Source organism: Malurus melanocephalus, unplaced genomic scaffold, assembly GCF_030028575.1.
Source record: "Malurus melanocephalus ecotype Western Australia unplaced genomic scaffold, MMel_1.1 scaffold_382, whole genome shotgun sequence".
In the NCBI taxonomy this organism is placed as follows: Eukaryota; Metazoa; Chordata; class Aves; order Passeriformes; family Maluridae; genus Malurus; species Malurus melanocephalus.
Genome location: NW_026623614.1, coordinates 258,959 through 271,852, shown reverse-complemented (window position 1 = coordinate 271,852; position 12,894 = coordinate 258,959). Strand labels below are relative to the sequence as shown.

The following is a 12,894-nucleotide window of genomic DNA, read 5'->3' as shown; positions in this document are numbered from 1 at the left end:
TGCCTCGGCCTCCCCGTATGGCGCGGCCCTGAGGGGAGATGACCGACCAGGAGAACAACAACAGCATCTCCAGCAATCCCTTCGCCGCCCTCTTCGGCTCCGTGGCTGCCGCCAAGCACTTCGCCGCGGTCCAGAAGCAGCAGCAGCTGCGGCAGCTGGCAGGTGGGAGGGGAGGCTGGCGCTGGGCAGGGCCGGCCCGGGCAGGGGGCGAGGCGCTGCCCCGAGGCAACGAGCGCTCTGTCGTGCAGGCGAGGAGACCTCTGTCAGCCAGGATGACTCCGACAACAGCGTCTCCGAGAGCCTGGACGACTGCGACTACTCGGTGGCCGAGATCAGCCGTTCGTTCCGCTCGCAGCGAGAGCTCTGCGAGCAGCTCAACATCAACCACATGATCCAGAGGATCTTCCTCATCACCCTGGACAACAGTGAGCCCGGCAACGCCCCGGCCTGAGGGGGATGTGCTCCAGGCTGGGGCAGCTCTGCTTGTTGGGTTTGGCTGACATGGGAGGGGATGGCTGGGAGCGGGCATTGCCAGGTGCAGCAGCTGGGGCAGGTCCTGCCCACAGGATCCCAATCCAGGGGGGTGAAACAGCTCCCTCTGCCCTCCCCAGGTGACCCCAGCATGAAGAGTGGGAATGGGATCCCAGCACGCTGTGTCTACCTGGAGGAAATGGCCACAGACCTGGATGACCAGGACTGGCTGGACATGGACAACGTGGAGCAGGTAGGGCTGCCTGCCTCGGGCCATCTGCAGACTTTGGCTACAGGAATTGAGTTTGTTTCTTCCGAGTGTACCTATGGCATATCCCAAATACTTTTCCAAAGCCTGGTACAAAGCTGCCACTCATGACTTTGCTGGAAAAGCCCATGAGATTTTTGGGATATGAGACTGAGAAAGGTGTAGAATTTGGGGAATCCAACCCCTCCTTCTGGAGGCAACGAGAGTTTGCTGCCCTGCAGGTCTGTGTGGGTGGGAAAAGGAAGAAAACCAAAGAGAATTTGGTCAACAATGTTCACACATGCATTCTGCTTCACTTGCAGCCATATCAGTSATTCCTGCTGAGGATTTCAGGGGAAATGTTTCTGTTGGGGCTGCTRTTACTCCATAAGAGACCAGAGGATTTGCTTAGGCCAGAAGCAGGCTGGTGGTTSTCACTCCAGCACTCTGTTAGATAACACGGGATAGAGAGCTCTTCCCTGCAGGATCAGTTACTGTGTGGTGTGGAGCTTCCTCCTCTGGAGAGATCAGCTCTGTGCCAGGGCYGTGTCACTGTGCTGCATCTCTGCTGTGCCCAGGCCCTGTTCACCCGCCTGCTGCTGCCAGAGCCCGGSAGCCACTTGATCCACATGACCTCTGCCAGCACCCAGAACCTGTCGGCCGACCGCGACGCCGGGGAGAGGCAGATCCTGCGCTACCTCTACGCCTGCTTCCGCAGGGCACGGGAAGAGGTGGGCACAGGCTGCTGGAGGAGGGCAGCTCTGTCACCCAGCTCTGTGCTCTGATGACCAACACTGCCTTGTTCTCCTTGCACAGATAACCAAAGTCCCGGAGAATCTGCTGCCCTTCGCAGTGCGCTGCCGCAACCTGACCGTGTCCAACACTCGTACTGTCCTCCTCACCCCAGAGATCTACGTCAACCAGAACGTGTACGAGCAGCTGATGGACCTGATGCTGGAGACACTGAGAGGGGCACGTAAGTGTGGCCGAGATGTGCCTGAGCACTGCCAGGCTGCCCTGGAGCATCGTGGAGATGGGTGAAGCTTTGGCTGCCCTCACTGCCACAAGAGGGGATTGTGTTTGGGTCGGTTTGTCTGTTGGAACACTGGGAGTAACAGCCTTATGTCACCTGCCAGAGTTTGAAGACATGACCGAGTTCCTTGAGGAGGTGATAGAAGCCTTAACGATGGATGAGGAGGTGCGGACGTTTGGGGAGGTGATGGTTCCCGTGTTTGACATTCTGCTGGGGAGACTCAAGGACCTGGACCTCTGCCAGATTCTGCTGTACACATACCTCGATGTGCTCCTCTACTTCACAAAGCAGAAGGACATAGCAAAGGTGGGTACCTTGGCTTAGGCAGGAGCTTTTAGCAGGGCCACGTTTACAAAACCTGATCTGCAGAGGCCAAACCAGCAGTGTGATGTAGCATCTGTTGTGTTTAATCTCACCCCTCCTCTCCTTTTTCATAGCCTGTCCCAAACCCATTAGTTTGTAGAGTTTTTTTACTGGAATTTTGGACAATTGTCATAATGTCCTGATGCATTCCCCAGGTTTTTGCAGGCTACATCCAGCCCAAGGATCCCAGCAATGGGCAGATGTACCAGAAGACTTTGTTCGGTGCCATTTTAAATATCTCCTGCTTGTTGAAGACCCCTGGTGTGGTGGAGAACCACGGCTACTTTCTGAACCCATCCCGATCCAGCCCACAAGAGATTAAGGTGCAGGAATCCAACATCCATCAGGTGGGAGAAGCAGGGCACTGCTCTTACTGTGGTGTTTAGTGGCCCCTCATTGTGTGAGGGTTCAGGACGTGATATCGGGGCTTGGGGGGGTGGGGATGGTCTGGAGCCAGAAAGGGTCTGATARCAGAGAGGCAAAAGAGCAACCCCCAAGGACTCATTCACCCATGTTCTGTTCCCTGTAACAGTTCATGGCCCAGTTCCATGAGAAGATCTACCAGATACTGAAGAAYCTGTTGCAGTTGTTGCCAGAGACAAAGCACAGGATTCTCTCCTGGCTGGGAAACTGCCTCCATGCGAATGCAGGCCGCACCAAAATTTGGGCTAACCAGATGCCAGAGATTTTCTTCCAGATGTAYGCCTCAGATGCCTTCTTTCTCAACCTGGGGGCTGCCCTCCTAAAGCTGTGCCAGCCCTTCTGCAAACCCAAATCTCCAAAGCTGCTGACCTTCAACTCTACGTACTGTGCCCTGAAGGAGCTGAAYGAAGAGGAGAGGAGGAGCAAGAACGTACACATGAAAGGTACACCTAAACCTTGGGGAGAAGGGAATGGGAAAGGGGATCTCCTCAGGTCCCCAGTGTACCCAGTAGTGCCCTCTCAGTGGGTGCCATTAGGGCTAGGGAAGAGTTAACGGTGTGACTAGAGAGAAGAAAGCTGAATACAAATAAATAAAAGGCTGCCAGCGTCATCGGGAGCACTTTTATGTCCTCAGGCAGGACCCTCTCAAGCCCTCTCCTCAGCAGCACTGCTGRGTAAAACCTGATGCAGAGATGCTTTTCCTTCCAGGTTTGGAAAAAGAAACATGTTTGATCCCTGCTGTGAGCGAGCAAGAGCCGCAGTTTGCAAACAGCTACAACCTGGTGACGGAAAACCTGGTGCTCACACAGTATACCCTGCACTTGGGCTTCCACAGGTACCTGCTCTGGGCTCCCCTGGGGCTGTTTTCCACCCATGTGCAAACACAGAAATTTCAGTAAGTACTCTGAACACAGAGTGGCCAGCTGAGCTGCTGCTTGAACCTCARCCTGACTGATTGCAGGAAGAAATTTTGCTCACAGTCTTACGGGCTCCATGTTARTTACAGACACCAACAGCCAAGACACCGAAATCCAGGAGAGGAYTTTCTGGACACCAAAACTATTTTGCACAGCTTTGCTCTGCAAATCGTTGCCTGGATACTGTGAGGTCATGGCTGATCCAAGCAGAGCCCCCTTCTGGTTTATTCTCTAAATATAGATATTGACAAAAAAGTTATTATGCAAGTGGCTTKTTGCTGGAGAATGAAGTGTCACCTTGCAGGCGTCTGTGGGCCATGCTGGGTCCCTGAGCTGGATGAGCCAAGCGAGCTCGGTGCTGCAAAGGCTCTGTCATGTCCCCAAGCCACTCTGCAGTGCCACGGTCCCTCCCAGAGTCTCCTCTCCTCCCAGGTCCTGTCAAGCCTTTCTCTCACTTCCCTTTGCCACAAGCCCAGACAGGGTAGCTGCAGGAAATTACCTGAATCCACTGGCACAGAACAGTCTCTTCCCAGTTTCTGCATTGGTGAGGCAGGATATCTGTCTGTCTGTCTGTCTGTCTGTCTGTCTCCTCAGCCCTTCCTTGCCTCCTTTCCCGGGCAGGTTGCACGATCAGATGGTGAAGATAAACCAAAGCCTTCACCGCCTGCAAGTGGCGTGGCGGGAAGCTCAGCAGAGCTCCAGCCCTGCTGCTGACAGCCTCAGGGAGCAGTTTGAGCGCCTGATGACCATCTATCTCTCCACCAAGACGGCGATGACGGAGCCACAGATGCTGCAGAACTGCCTGAACCTGCAGGTGTCCATGGCAGTGCTGCTGGTGCAGCTGGCCATGGGGAACAAGGGGACGGAGCCGCTGGAGCTGACCTTCCCACTGCCAGAGGTGGAGCACAGTGCACTGGCCTACGTGCCAGGTGAAGCTCTGGGTCCTGCTMGGGGTCTGTGCCAACACCTGGCATACCTGGCACAGCTGCCTGAGCCACTGCTTCCCTGTCCAGGGCAGGACACAGTGCTACCACTGACATTGTGCAGAATATTCTCTCTGAAGAGGATCACTCTTAGGAAAATTTGGGGATCTTTGAGAGGCCGCACTTAGGTAGTGAAGCTGCTGACCTTTTCAAAGTCCTACTCATTGGCAGGTGGCATATACTACATTRATTTACTGTTTTCTCTGTATGCAAGCTCCTTTTAGGGTCTGTTTCAGAATTCTTCCCATGGGGGTTGTGTAACAGTGTCCCATAAACAACCTGACTTCTGGGAGGAGAGAGGGGAAGTGAATCCCRGGTGCTACTCATGCTTCAGGCTGGGCATCATTCTCCATGGCAGATTTTAATACAGCCTTGTTAGTTACTGAGACTTAATCAGCATCAGAGCAGTGAGGAGGAAGGAGATGGGAGGCTGGAAAAGGKTGAGGTCAGTTGCCTGGGGAGGGGCTCAGCTACAATCTCTGTTTGCAGAGTTCTTTGCCGATAATTTGGGTGACTTCTTCATTTTCCTGCGGCGTTTTGCTGATGACATCTTGGAGACGTCTGCCGATTCCCTGGAGCACATCCTTCACTTCGTTACTGTTTTCATGGGGGATGTGGAGAGGTAGGTGCAGTCCTGGGTGCTTGTTGCAGAACACCCAGAGTGGAATTTGCAGAGCTGCCTTGAGGCTTGGTTTTGTAGCTGTGAGCAGGTTGTTCTCTTTGGAAGAGCTGAAATTTGCCTGCAGGAGACACAAGRGGAACAAAGCCCTGCCTATAGGCCACGGGCAAGGTTCAAATGGGATGTAGTGCTTAAATRTGTGTTTGGTTGTATGATGCAGAAACCTCATCAGGTACAGCCATTAAAAGGAGCTCCTGGAATTGATCTCTCTGATGTCCACTGAAAAGATCCGAGTAGTTCTGTCAGCCTGATAAGACATTATCCTGCCTTCTGCATTTCTGGTGTTCATTCGATTACAGACAGTGTAGCAATCAGGCACTCAAGCATGGATGGGCACAGATCCTGGAGTGATTCCTGAGCAGCTCCGTTCTGCACCGTAGCCCTCATGCCATCCTGGATTTGCTTTCTCTTTTCTCTTGCAGGATGAAAAATCCTCACCTGCGAGCCAAGCTGGCCGAAGTGTTGGAAGCTGTGATGCCTCACTTGGATCAGGCTCAGAACCCACTCGTCTCCAGTGTGTTCCACCGCAAGCGAGTGTTCTGCTCTTACCAGCACGCTGCCCATCTGGCCGAGGCACTCATCAAAGTCTTTGTGGATATCGAGTTTACAGGTGAGCACGCAAGGGGAAGAGTGGTGCTCCCTGTGTAGCACCTGCTGGGGACTGTCCACGTGAAAGGCTCTTTGGCTTTGTCCCAGGTGACCCACACCAGTTTGARCAGAAGTTCAACTACCGGCGTCCCATGTATCCCATCCTGAGGTACATGTGGGGCACCGATTCCTACCGGGACAGCATAAAGGTGAGGCGAGAGTGATGCCTGAGTGTGCCCATGTGCAGCTCTGTATGGAGCACGTGGGTTCCTGGCCTGCCATTGGGACTGTGCTGCACCATTCACTGCTCTCCCTTTCCTTGCAGGCTCTGGCTGATTATGCCTCAGAGAACCTGGAGGCAATGAGCCCCCCTCTCTTCTTGCGCTTCCTTAACCTGCTCATGAATGATGCCATTTTCCTGTTGGATGAAGCCATACAGGTAAGGCTGGGCTTGTGTGCCATCAGCATCACGTGAACAAGTTCTTCTCTGGTGCAATACTGACGTCCAGAAGGGGGTCAGCTTGCCTGGCCCTGCCTGGTAATCTTTGCAGTAAGTACTTGCAGGAAGCAATCCCAAGAWGGTGTGGCCAATGCCCTGGGAGAAGAGGTGAAGACAGGAGGAAGGGGGGTCTGGGGCCCTGCCTGCGAGTTACCCTTTCTTTCTCTGGGTTCAGGAGGCAGCTCAGAACCAAGAGGAGCAAAAGGGCTTTTTCAGATGCAACAGAGGAAGCATGCTGGGAAATCTGCCTGTTGCTAATCTGGATATACTGAGGCTTTAAACAATCATTTGGGGGTTTGATTCTCAAATCCCCTTGGTCTTTGTGCAGGTGTTTTATCCTAATAAAGRCCTTCTGTATCTAGACAGTTCTCCTTTGGGATTATAAGGGAATTCCAGGTGTCCTTATGTCCCTGGTGTATGTTGAATGTTTCTCCACTCCTTCCAGAGCTGCTGTTGCTGCTAGAAAGGGCTTTTTTGAGGAGCTATTACCTGCCAGAGAGCTGATTGCCAGGAGTCCGGCAGATAAGATGGGTGATATGGATGTTTCCCATCTGGTTTTGAGCGTTTCTGGACCTCCTTGGCTTCACCACCCAACCAAACAGTCCTTGTGTTCTGTCTTGCAGTACCTAAGCAAGATCAAAGTTCAGCAGATCGAGAAGGACCGAGGCGAGTGGGACAGCCTGTCCCCTGAGGCTCGCCGTGAGAAGGAGTCCAGCCTGCAGATGTTTGGGCAGCTGGCACGCTTCCACAATATCATGTCCAATGAAACCATTGGCACTCTGGCCTTCCTCACTTCAGGTAGGGACAACAGCTCCTCCTGCCTGCTGGGACCTAGAGAAGAGCCTTGCCAGGGAGTGGGCAGGCAGGAGCTTGGTTTCAGGGTGGTCAGAYCAGGGTAGAATTGCTGTGAATCTCAGCAAACTGGTATTTTCCCTTCCAGAAATCAAGTCCCTGTTTGTGCATCCTTTYCTTGCCGAGCGCATCATCTCCATGCTAAACTACTTCCTGCAACACCTGGTTGGGCCTAAAATGGGAGCTTTGAAAGTGAAGGATTTCAGTGAGTTCGACTTCAAGCCACAGCAGCTCGTGTCTGACATCTGCACCATCTATCTAAACCTTGGGTAGGCAGCAAGGGGAGTGAGCCTGTGGGTGGCAGGAGCCATCCAGGGCCACCTTGGTGATACTGGGGGAGAAATGCTTAGTTACACTCAAGCTTTTATTTAGTTTAGAGTTCTTTGCTATGGGAATGCAGCTGCTGTGGGAACTGTTTTGTGGCCCCAGTAAATGGGGATTCTCACACCTTTTCTCTCTTGTAACCTGTGGTGCAGGGATGAAGAAAACTTCTGTGCCACAGTTCCCAAGGATGGCCGCTCCTACTCACCAACGCTCTTTGCSCAGACTGTGCGGGTTCTGAAGAAGATCAACAAGCCTGGCAACATGATAGTGTCTTTTACTAACCTGGCTGAGAGGATCAAGGTGAGCACTGGAGGGAATTTTAATWAAAAAAAAAGGTGGAGCTGGCTCTCTGTGTCCTTTTCCCTCTGTGTATTGCTGCATCTTTGCTGTGGGCTGGATTTCTGGGAGTGGAGCTTGATCCCAGGTCCAGGTGGCTCTGCCTGCACAGAGCTGTGAATGCTGCCTGTGTTTTGAAGAACGGGGAGGCTGAATCCCTCAAAGCCACGTGTGTTCTGCAGTCTCTTGCAGACCGGCAGCAGCAGGAAGAGGAGACCTATGCAGATGCCTGTGATGAATTCCTGGATCCCATCATGAGCACTCTGATGTCAGACCCTGTCATCCTGCCCTCCTCCCGTGTCACTGTGGACCGATCCACCATAGCCCGACACCTCCTCAGGTGTGCAGCACAGGCCTCGTACTTTGATACTTTTGGGCATCTATTTTACATATCCAATGACTCTTCCTTGTCTCTCTTTTTTGTTTTTTTTTAATCTCTAAGACCAGGAGTGTCCGAATAATCTCCTTGATGTTTTGTTTTTCAGCGATCAGACAGATCCTTTCAATCGGAGCCCCCTCACTATGGACCAGATCAGACCAAACACAGAGCTGAAAGAGAAGATCCAGCGATGGCTTGCAGAGAGGAAAAAGCAGAAGGAGGAGGAGCTGGAGGACACGCTGAACTAAAAACCAGATCTTGTCCCCAAACCTCCTGTCACAGGCGAGATCACAGCCATGCTGGAGCAATGGCTGCAGTTGCCACCCTAGTGATGACCACATTTAATGCGTTGCCACTGCCTTTGGAGTCTCTCCTCGGACCTTCCCTGTCGGCCCTTGTTCTCTCTTTTCCTTGCAAGACTCACTCTTTCATACTAAGACTTTCCACTGCACTAGAGCTTTGAGCCTCAGCCTCGGGGAAGAACACAGCTTCTTCATGATGTGCTGCCCTGGCCCTCTTATCACCTGCTCTTTGTGTTGGCCACCTTCTTTTCCAGCAACACCAAACACCTCTCTCTGTTCCGTGTTTAAACTGTAACCATCACTGACTTGGTAGAAGCAATGCCTCCAGCCGCTCCTAGGGCAGGCTGGGGGGATGAACACGAGGGGGACATTTTTATGTGCCAGGGGTATAGCAGGGTTTACTTCCTCAATGGGTGTCGGGAGTGGCGACCGTGGAAATTAAACCGAGATCATCTTACAGCTGGTACTGGAGCTCTGGCAGCACCGGGAGCTGTGGAAAGGCCTCTCTGCGCTCGGTGGTGGCCGGGGTGGCTCCGGGGCGGGAGCGGTGCCTGCACTGGAGGGTCGGGATGGCTCTGGGATGCCCCGGGCGGGCCCGTTCCCCGCACTGGTGGCCCGGGATGGCTCTGGGATGCCCCGGGATGGACCCGGTCCCTGCACTGATGGCCCGGGATGGCTCTGAGGTGCCCCGGGCGGGCCCGGTCCCTGCACTGATGGCCCGGGATGGCTCTGGGGTGCCCCGGGCGGGCCCGTTCCCCGCACTGATGCCCGGGGTGGCTCTGGGGTGTCCCGGGATGGACCCGGTCCCTGCACTGATGCCCCGGGATGGCTCCAGGGTGCCCCGGGCGGGCCCGTTCCCCGCACTGGTGGCCCGGGATGGCTCTGGGATGCCCCGGGCGGGCCCGTTCCCCGCACTGCGCCGGTCCGAGCGGAGGCCCCGCCCCCTGCCCCGCCCCCCTGCCCCGCCCCGCCCGGCGCACGCGGCGCGGGGTCCTCGCTGCGGGCTGTCCTCGGCGAACGCCGGCGCGGTGAGGGCGGTGACATTGAGCGCAGCCATGGCCAAGGCCGCGCAGGGGCTCGTGCAGCGGCTCGTGCAGCGCGGGCCGGAGCTGATCGGCGGTGAGGGACCGGAGGGACCGGAGGGGAGCGGGAGGGGACCGGAGGGGACCGGAGGGGAGCGGGAGGGGAGCGGGATGGGATGGGCTGAGGAGGGAAAGGGCCGGCAGGAGGGAGCGGAGCGGAGGGGCTGGGATGGGATGGCGAACAGGGGCGGGGGCAGCGGGGCCCGGGCCCGGGGAGGCCTCCGGGGCTCCCGCCCTTTGCAAAACCGTCCCTCCGGTCCCATCCCCGCAGCCGCCGTGACCTACTCGAAGCCGCGCTTGGCCACGTTCTGGTACTACGCCAAGGTGGAGCTGGCCCCGCCGACCCCCGCCGAGATCCCCCGCGCCATCGACAGCATGAAGGGCCTGGTGAGGGCGTTCCAGAGCGGCCGCCTGGCGCAGCTCACCGTCCGGGTACGGGCCGGGCACGGTGCTCCCGCGGGAGCGTAACAGCCAGGCAGSGAAATGCTCTGCTCCTGCCCTGCCAGGCAGCGGGAACTGTTGTCAACATACCAACTCAAGGAACTCAGGAGCCGAGAGTTTAAAGTGTTTTATTTTATTGGCTTTGCTTTAACTCTTCCCTGCCTGGACCAGGCTGTGATTGTTCCCCTCAGGTCTCATAGTTTTCTGTCCCAGAGGAGCRAGTGTCCATAGCTGGCTGAATCAGCCCAGCCCTCTGGATCAGCTGTGTTATCAGTTGGCCTTGAAATTAATGTGTTTCCCCTGTGTGGGCTAAGAAGTGATCCTTTAAAGGACTGTAAAAAGCCACGAACAACAGCTGACCGTGTACTGGATGTTGTAGAACATCTCTGAGATGGGACGTGTTGAGGAGTGGTGGAACATGGCAAACACTGCTCCACTTGTGGGATTTYGCCTTGAGAACTGCTGAAGGGTGTGATTGTGGCTGCATGAGTGATGGAGGAGCTTTTGTGGGAGCCTGGGATTTAACCAGTGGCTTTTTCCTTTCAGGACGCGCTGAGGAATGGCCTGGTGGCCACAGAGGTGCTGATGTGGTTTTACATCGGGGAGATCATCGGCAAGCGCGGCCTCATTGGGTACAATGTGTGAATGCTTAACCTCAGCAATGCCAGCGGYGCTGCAGTGCTGGGTCTGTAAGGGGGTCTGTGATAATAAACCAGAAGCCCATATTGAGCTCTTGTGGTCCTTGTCTGGCACTCTGACAGGTGTCAGGCTATCCTGGGGGCAATGCTGGCAGGGATGGCTCCTCAAGAGGGGTCTGAGGGCCAGTCCCAAGGGTTCCAAAGCTGCTTTGGTGACACCACTTTTGGTCACCAGAGTCCTCTTTGCTCTGGGACACTCACTGCACCAGCAGTGGCTCCAGGGGAGGTCTGAGAGCCCCAAATCCAAACAGAGACTGCAAAGGGAAATATTCCATTTGTTCCTGAATGTACTTCCCATCAGCTAGTGGGAATCAAAACCACATTCCAGTACTTTCTACATTATAAAGAGCAATTTCCRTGGCTTACTGCATAGGGAATGTAGCACGGTTACAGACAGCTCTGCTGGTTTATGTCTGACTGGTGCACCATGAAGATAAGCAGACCTTTGCCATGTCAGSTCAGCTCCCAGCAGCCAAAGGTTGAGCTGTCCAGGGTTCTACCACCTTGCACATTGTCAGCCAGTCCTATTTGGTTATGTACAAAACYTGGTGAGTCACCTGCTTCTGCCACCAGCCTGGCCACAATTCCATGACTGCCTGGTGTGGCTCTCCTCTCTGTGCTGGAGAGGGCTTTGTGACTGCTCACTCCCCATGGAGGTGAGGCTTCCTCCCAAAGAGCCACAAAGCTGCCCAGGGCTGTGCCACATGCTCGAGGTGAGCAGGGCTGAGTGATGGCTGAACTGCCAGAACTGTCCCTCCCCAGGAGCTTTGTGCTGCTGTCATCACAAACCCTTCCAGCAGCAGGTGGAGACCAGCGAGGGGAATGGGCCAGGCCCCGCTGTGGGTGTGTGCAGCGTGTGTTCCTTAGGGAGAGACRGACATCACACATGGGATTTAATGTGTGAGCATGGCTGGAAGGAGGATTCTGAACCCAAGAGGACATCACTGAGAGCATCCCTGTGTGATCAGGCTCAAACACTTGCCTGTCTCTGATTGTTCCTGCCTGTGCATGCCTCTCTTGAGGCAGCTTCTGGTGGACATTCAGGGAGCTCCAGCTCTCACCAGCACTGGCCTGGCAAATGCTTTGGTGGGAGGATTGGATTAAGCTTCACTAGTAAAGAKTTCAGAGCTCAGAAATGCTCTTATCCCTTCCACAGTTTCTAGAGAGGAAGAAACCTCTTAATTTTAGTTCCTTGGAAATTTTCAAGAGAAGTCCCCCTCAGCCCTACTCCCACAGCAGAACTCCGGGCAGAAACAGCGTCTGTGACCCCAAAGGATCCAGCATCTTCTCCGACTTCTCTAAAACCACAACAGTGTTTGGCTGCCTCTCTCGGGGACAGTCTCCTCCCCGCCCCTGCTCCTTTCAACTGGTGAACTTCGGAGGAAAATGGGTATTTAATGTCCCCAAGCAGAGGGATTTACACCTGATGCGAGTGTTTACAGTGCTGCTCTCAGGGAGTACGACGGGCACTTGTTGGATGTTAACTCTGTTCTCGCTGTGCTGTCACAACGAGGTTGGCAGCCCGGTGCTGTCGCCGTCACCTTCCTCCCGGGGATGGCAGGCAGCGGAACGCGGCACCGGCGGGTGGCGGGGCCGGAAGGTGGGCTGGAGCCGCCCGTCCTCAGCAGCGCAGCTCGTGGCCGCAGTCCTGGTGCAGGGACCGGGCCGAGCACCGGACAGTCCCGGGGACGCGAAGCGCTCCGGGGGCCGCGGGCTGTGCCATGCTGGGCCCGGGGTCCCGCCCCGCGCCCCGCATACGGCCCGGCTGTATGCAGGGGGTCGGCAGCGCAGGCTATGCCGTATGCGCGGTCCTGGGCSCCGGCGGTTCGTGCTCCCGCTCGGCATCGCCGTCGGGGTTATGCGGGCAGCTTGCGGCCCGGTTATATGTCAGACAGGTTTCGGGGCGGGCTCGCGAGGAGCCCCGCGCCTGTATGGCACTGCGAGCTATGAGGGGCTGCGGCGACCGGAGTCTGAGCTATCCACGGCGGGGGGCTGCACTGGGGCTCGGGGCTGGAACCCTGCATATCGCCCAGCGTTATGCTGGCCTAGCACTGCTGSAGTATGGCCTATTCATGTGCCCGGGCGGCGGGATGGTGGAACCCCACAACCTGCATGGCGCCTGATGTTATGCAGCGCCTCCGCGGGCCGGCGAGGCGCTATGCAGGGCGCGGGGCGCGGCCCGGCCCCGCTCTCTGGCTCGTCGCCTCTCAGTAAAGATGGCGCACAGCGGTCGGTGGCGCTTCCCCGCCCGGCCCGGCAGCGGCGGCTGGGGCCGCC

General features: G+C 55.9%; 2 protein-coding genes across 2 annotated transcripts; both read left to right on the top strand.

Annotated features, from left to right (window-relative positions):
• The first annotated feature begins 6 nt into the window (after positions 1 to 6).
• UBE4A (ubiquitination factor E4A) lies at positions 7 to 8,873 on the top strand. Its single transcript, XM_057379008.1, has 19 exons — positions 7 to 162; positions 249 to 425; positions 612 to 724; positions 1,297 to 1,449; positions 1,535 to 1,694; positions 1,855 to 2,057; positions 2,270 to 2,461; positions 2,647 to 2,980; positions 3,246 to 3,372; positions 4,076 to 4,383; positions 4,927 to 5,059; positions 5,539 to 5,726; positions 5,813 to 5,913; positions 6,030 to 6,143; positions 6,827 to 7,001; positions 7,144 to 7,324; positions 7,532 to 7,679; positions 7,898 to 8,055; positions 8,201 to 8,873. The coding sequence occupies exons 1-19, from the start codon at positions 39 to 41 to the stop codon at positions 8,340 to 8,342; spliced, it is 3,231 nt and encodes a 1,076-aa protein (XP_057234991.1). The 5' UTR covers positions 7 to 38; the 3' UTR covers positions 8,343 to 8,873.
• Positions 8,874 to 9,391: 518 nt separating this feature from the next.
• Positions 9,392 to 10,646, top strand: ATP5MG (ATP synthase membrane subunit g). Its single transcript, XM_057379013.1, has 3 exons — positions 9,392 to 9,515; positions 9,750 to 9,910; positions 10,466 to 10,646. The coding sequence occupies exons 1-3, from the start codon at positions 9,452 to 9,454 to the stop codon at positions 10,562 to 10,564; spliced, it is 324 nt and encodes a 107-aa protein (XP_057234996.1). The 5' UTR covers positions 9,392 to 9,451; the 3' UTR covers positions 10,565 to 10,646.
• The last annotated feature ends 2,248 nt before the right edge of the window (positions 10,647 to 12,894 follow it).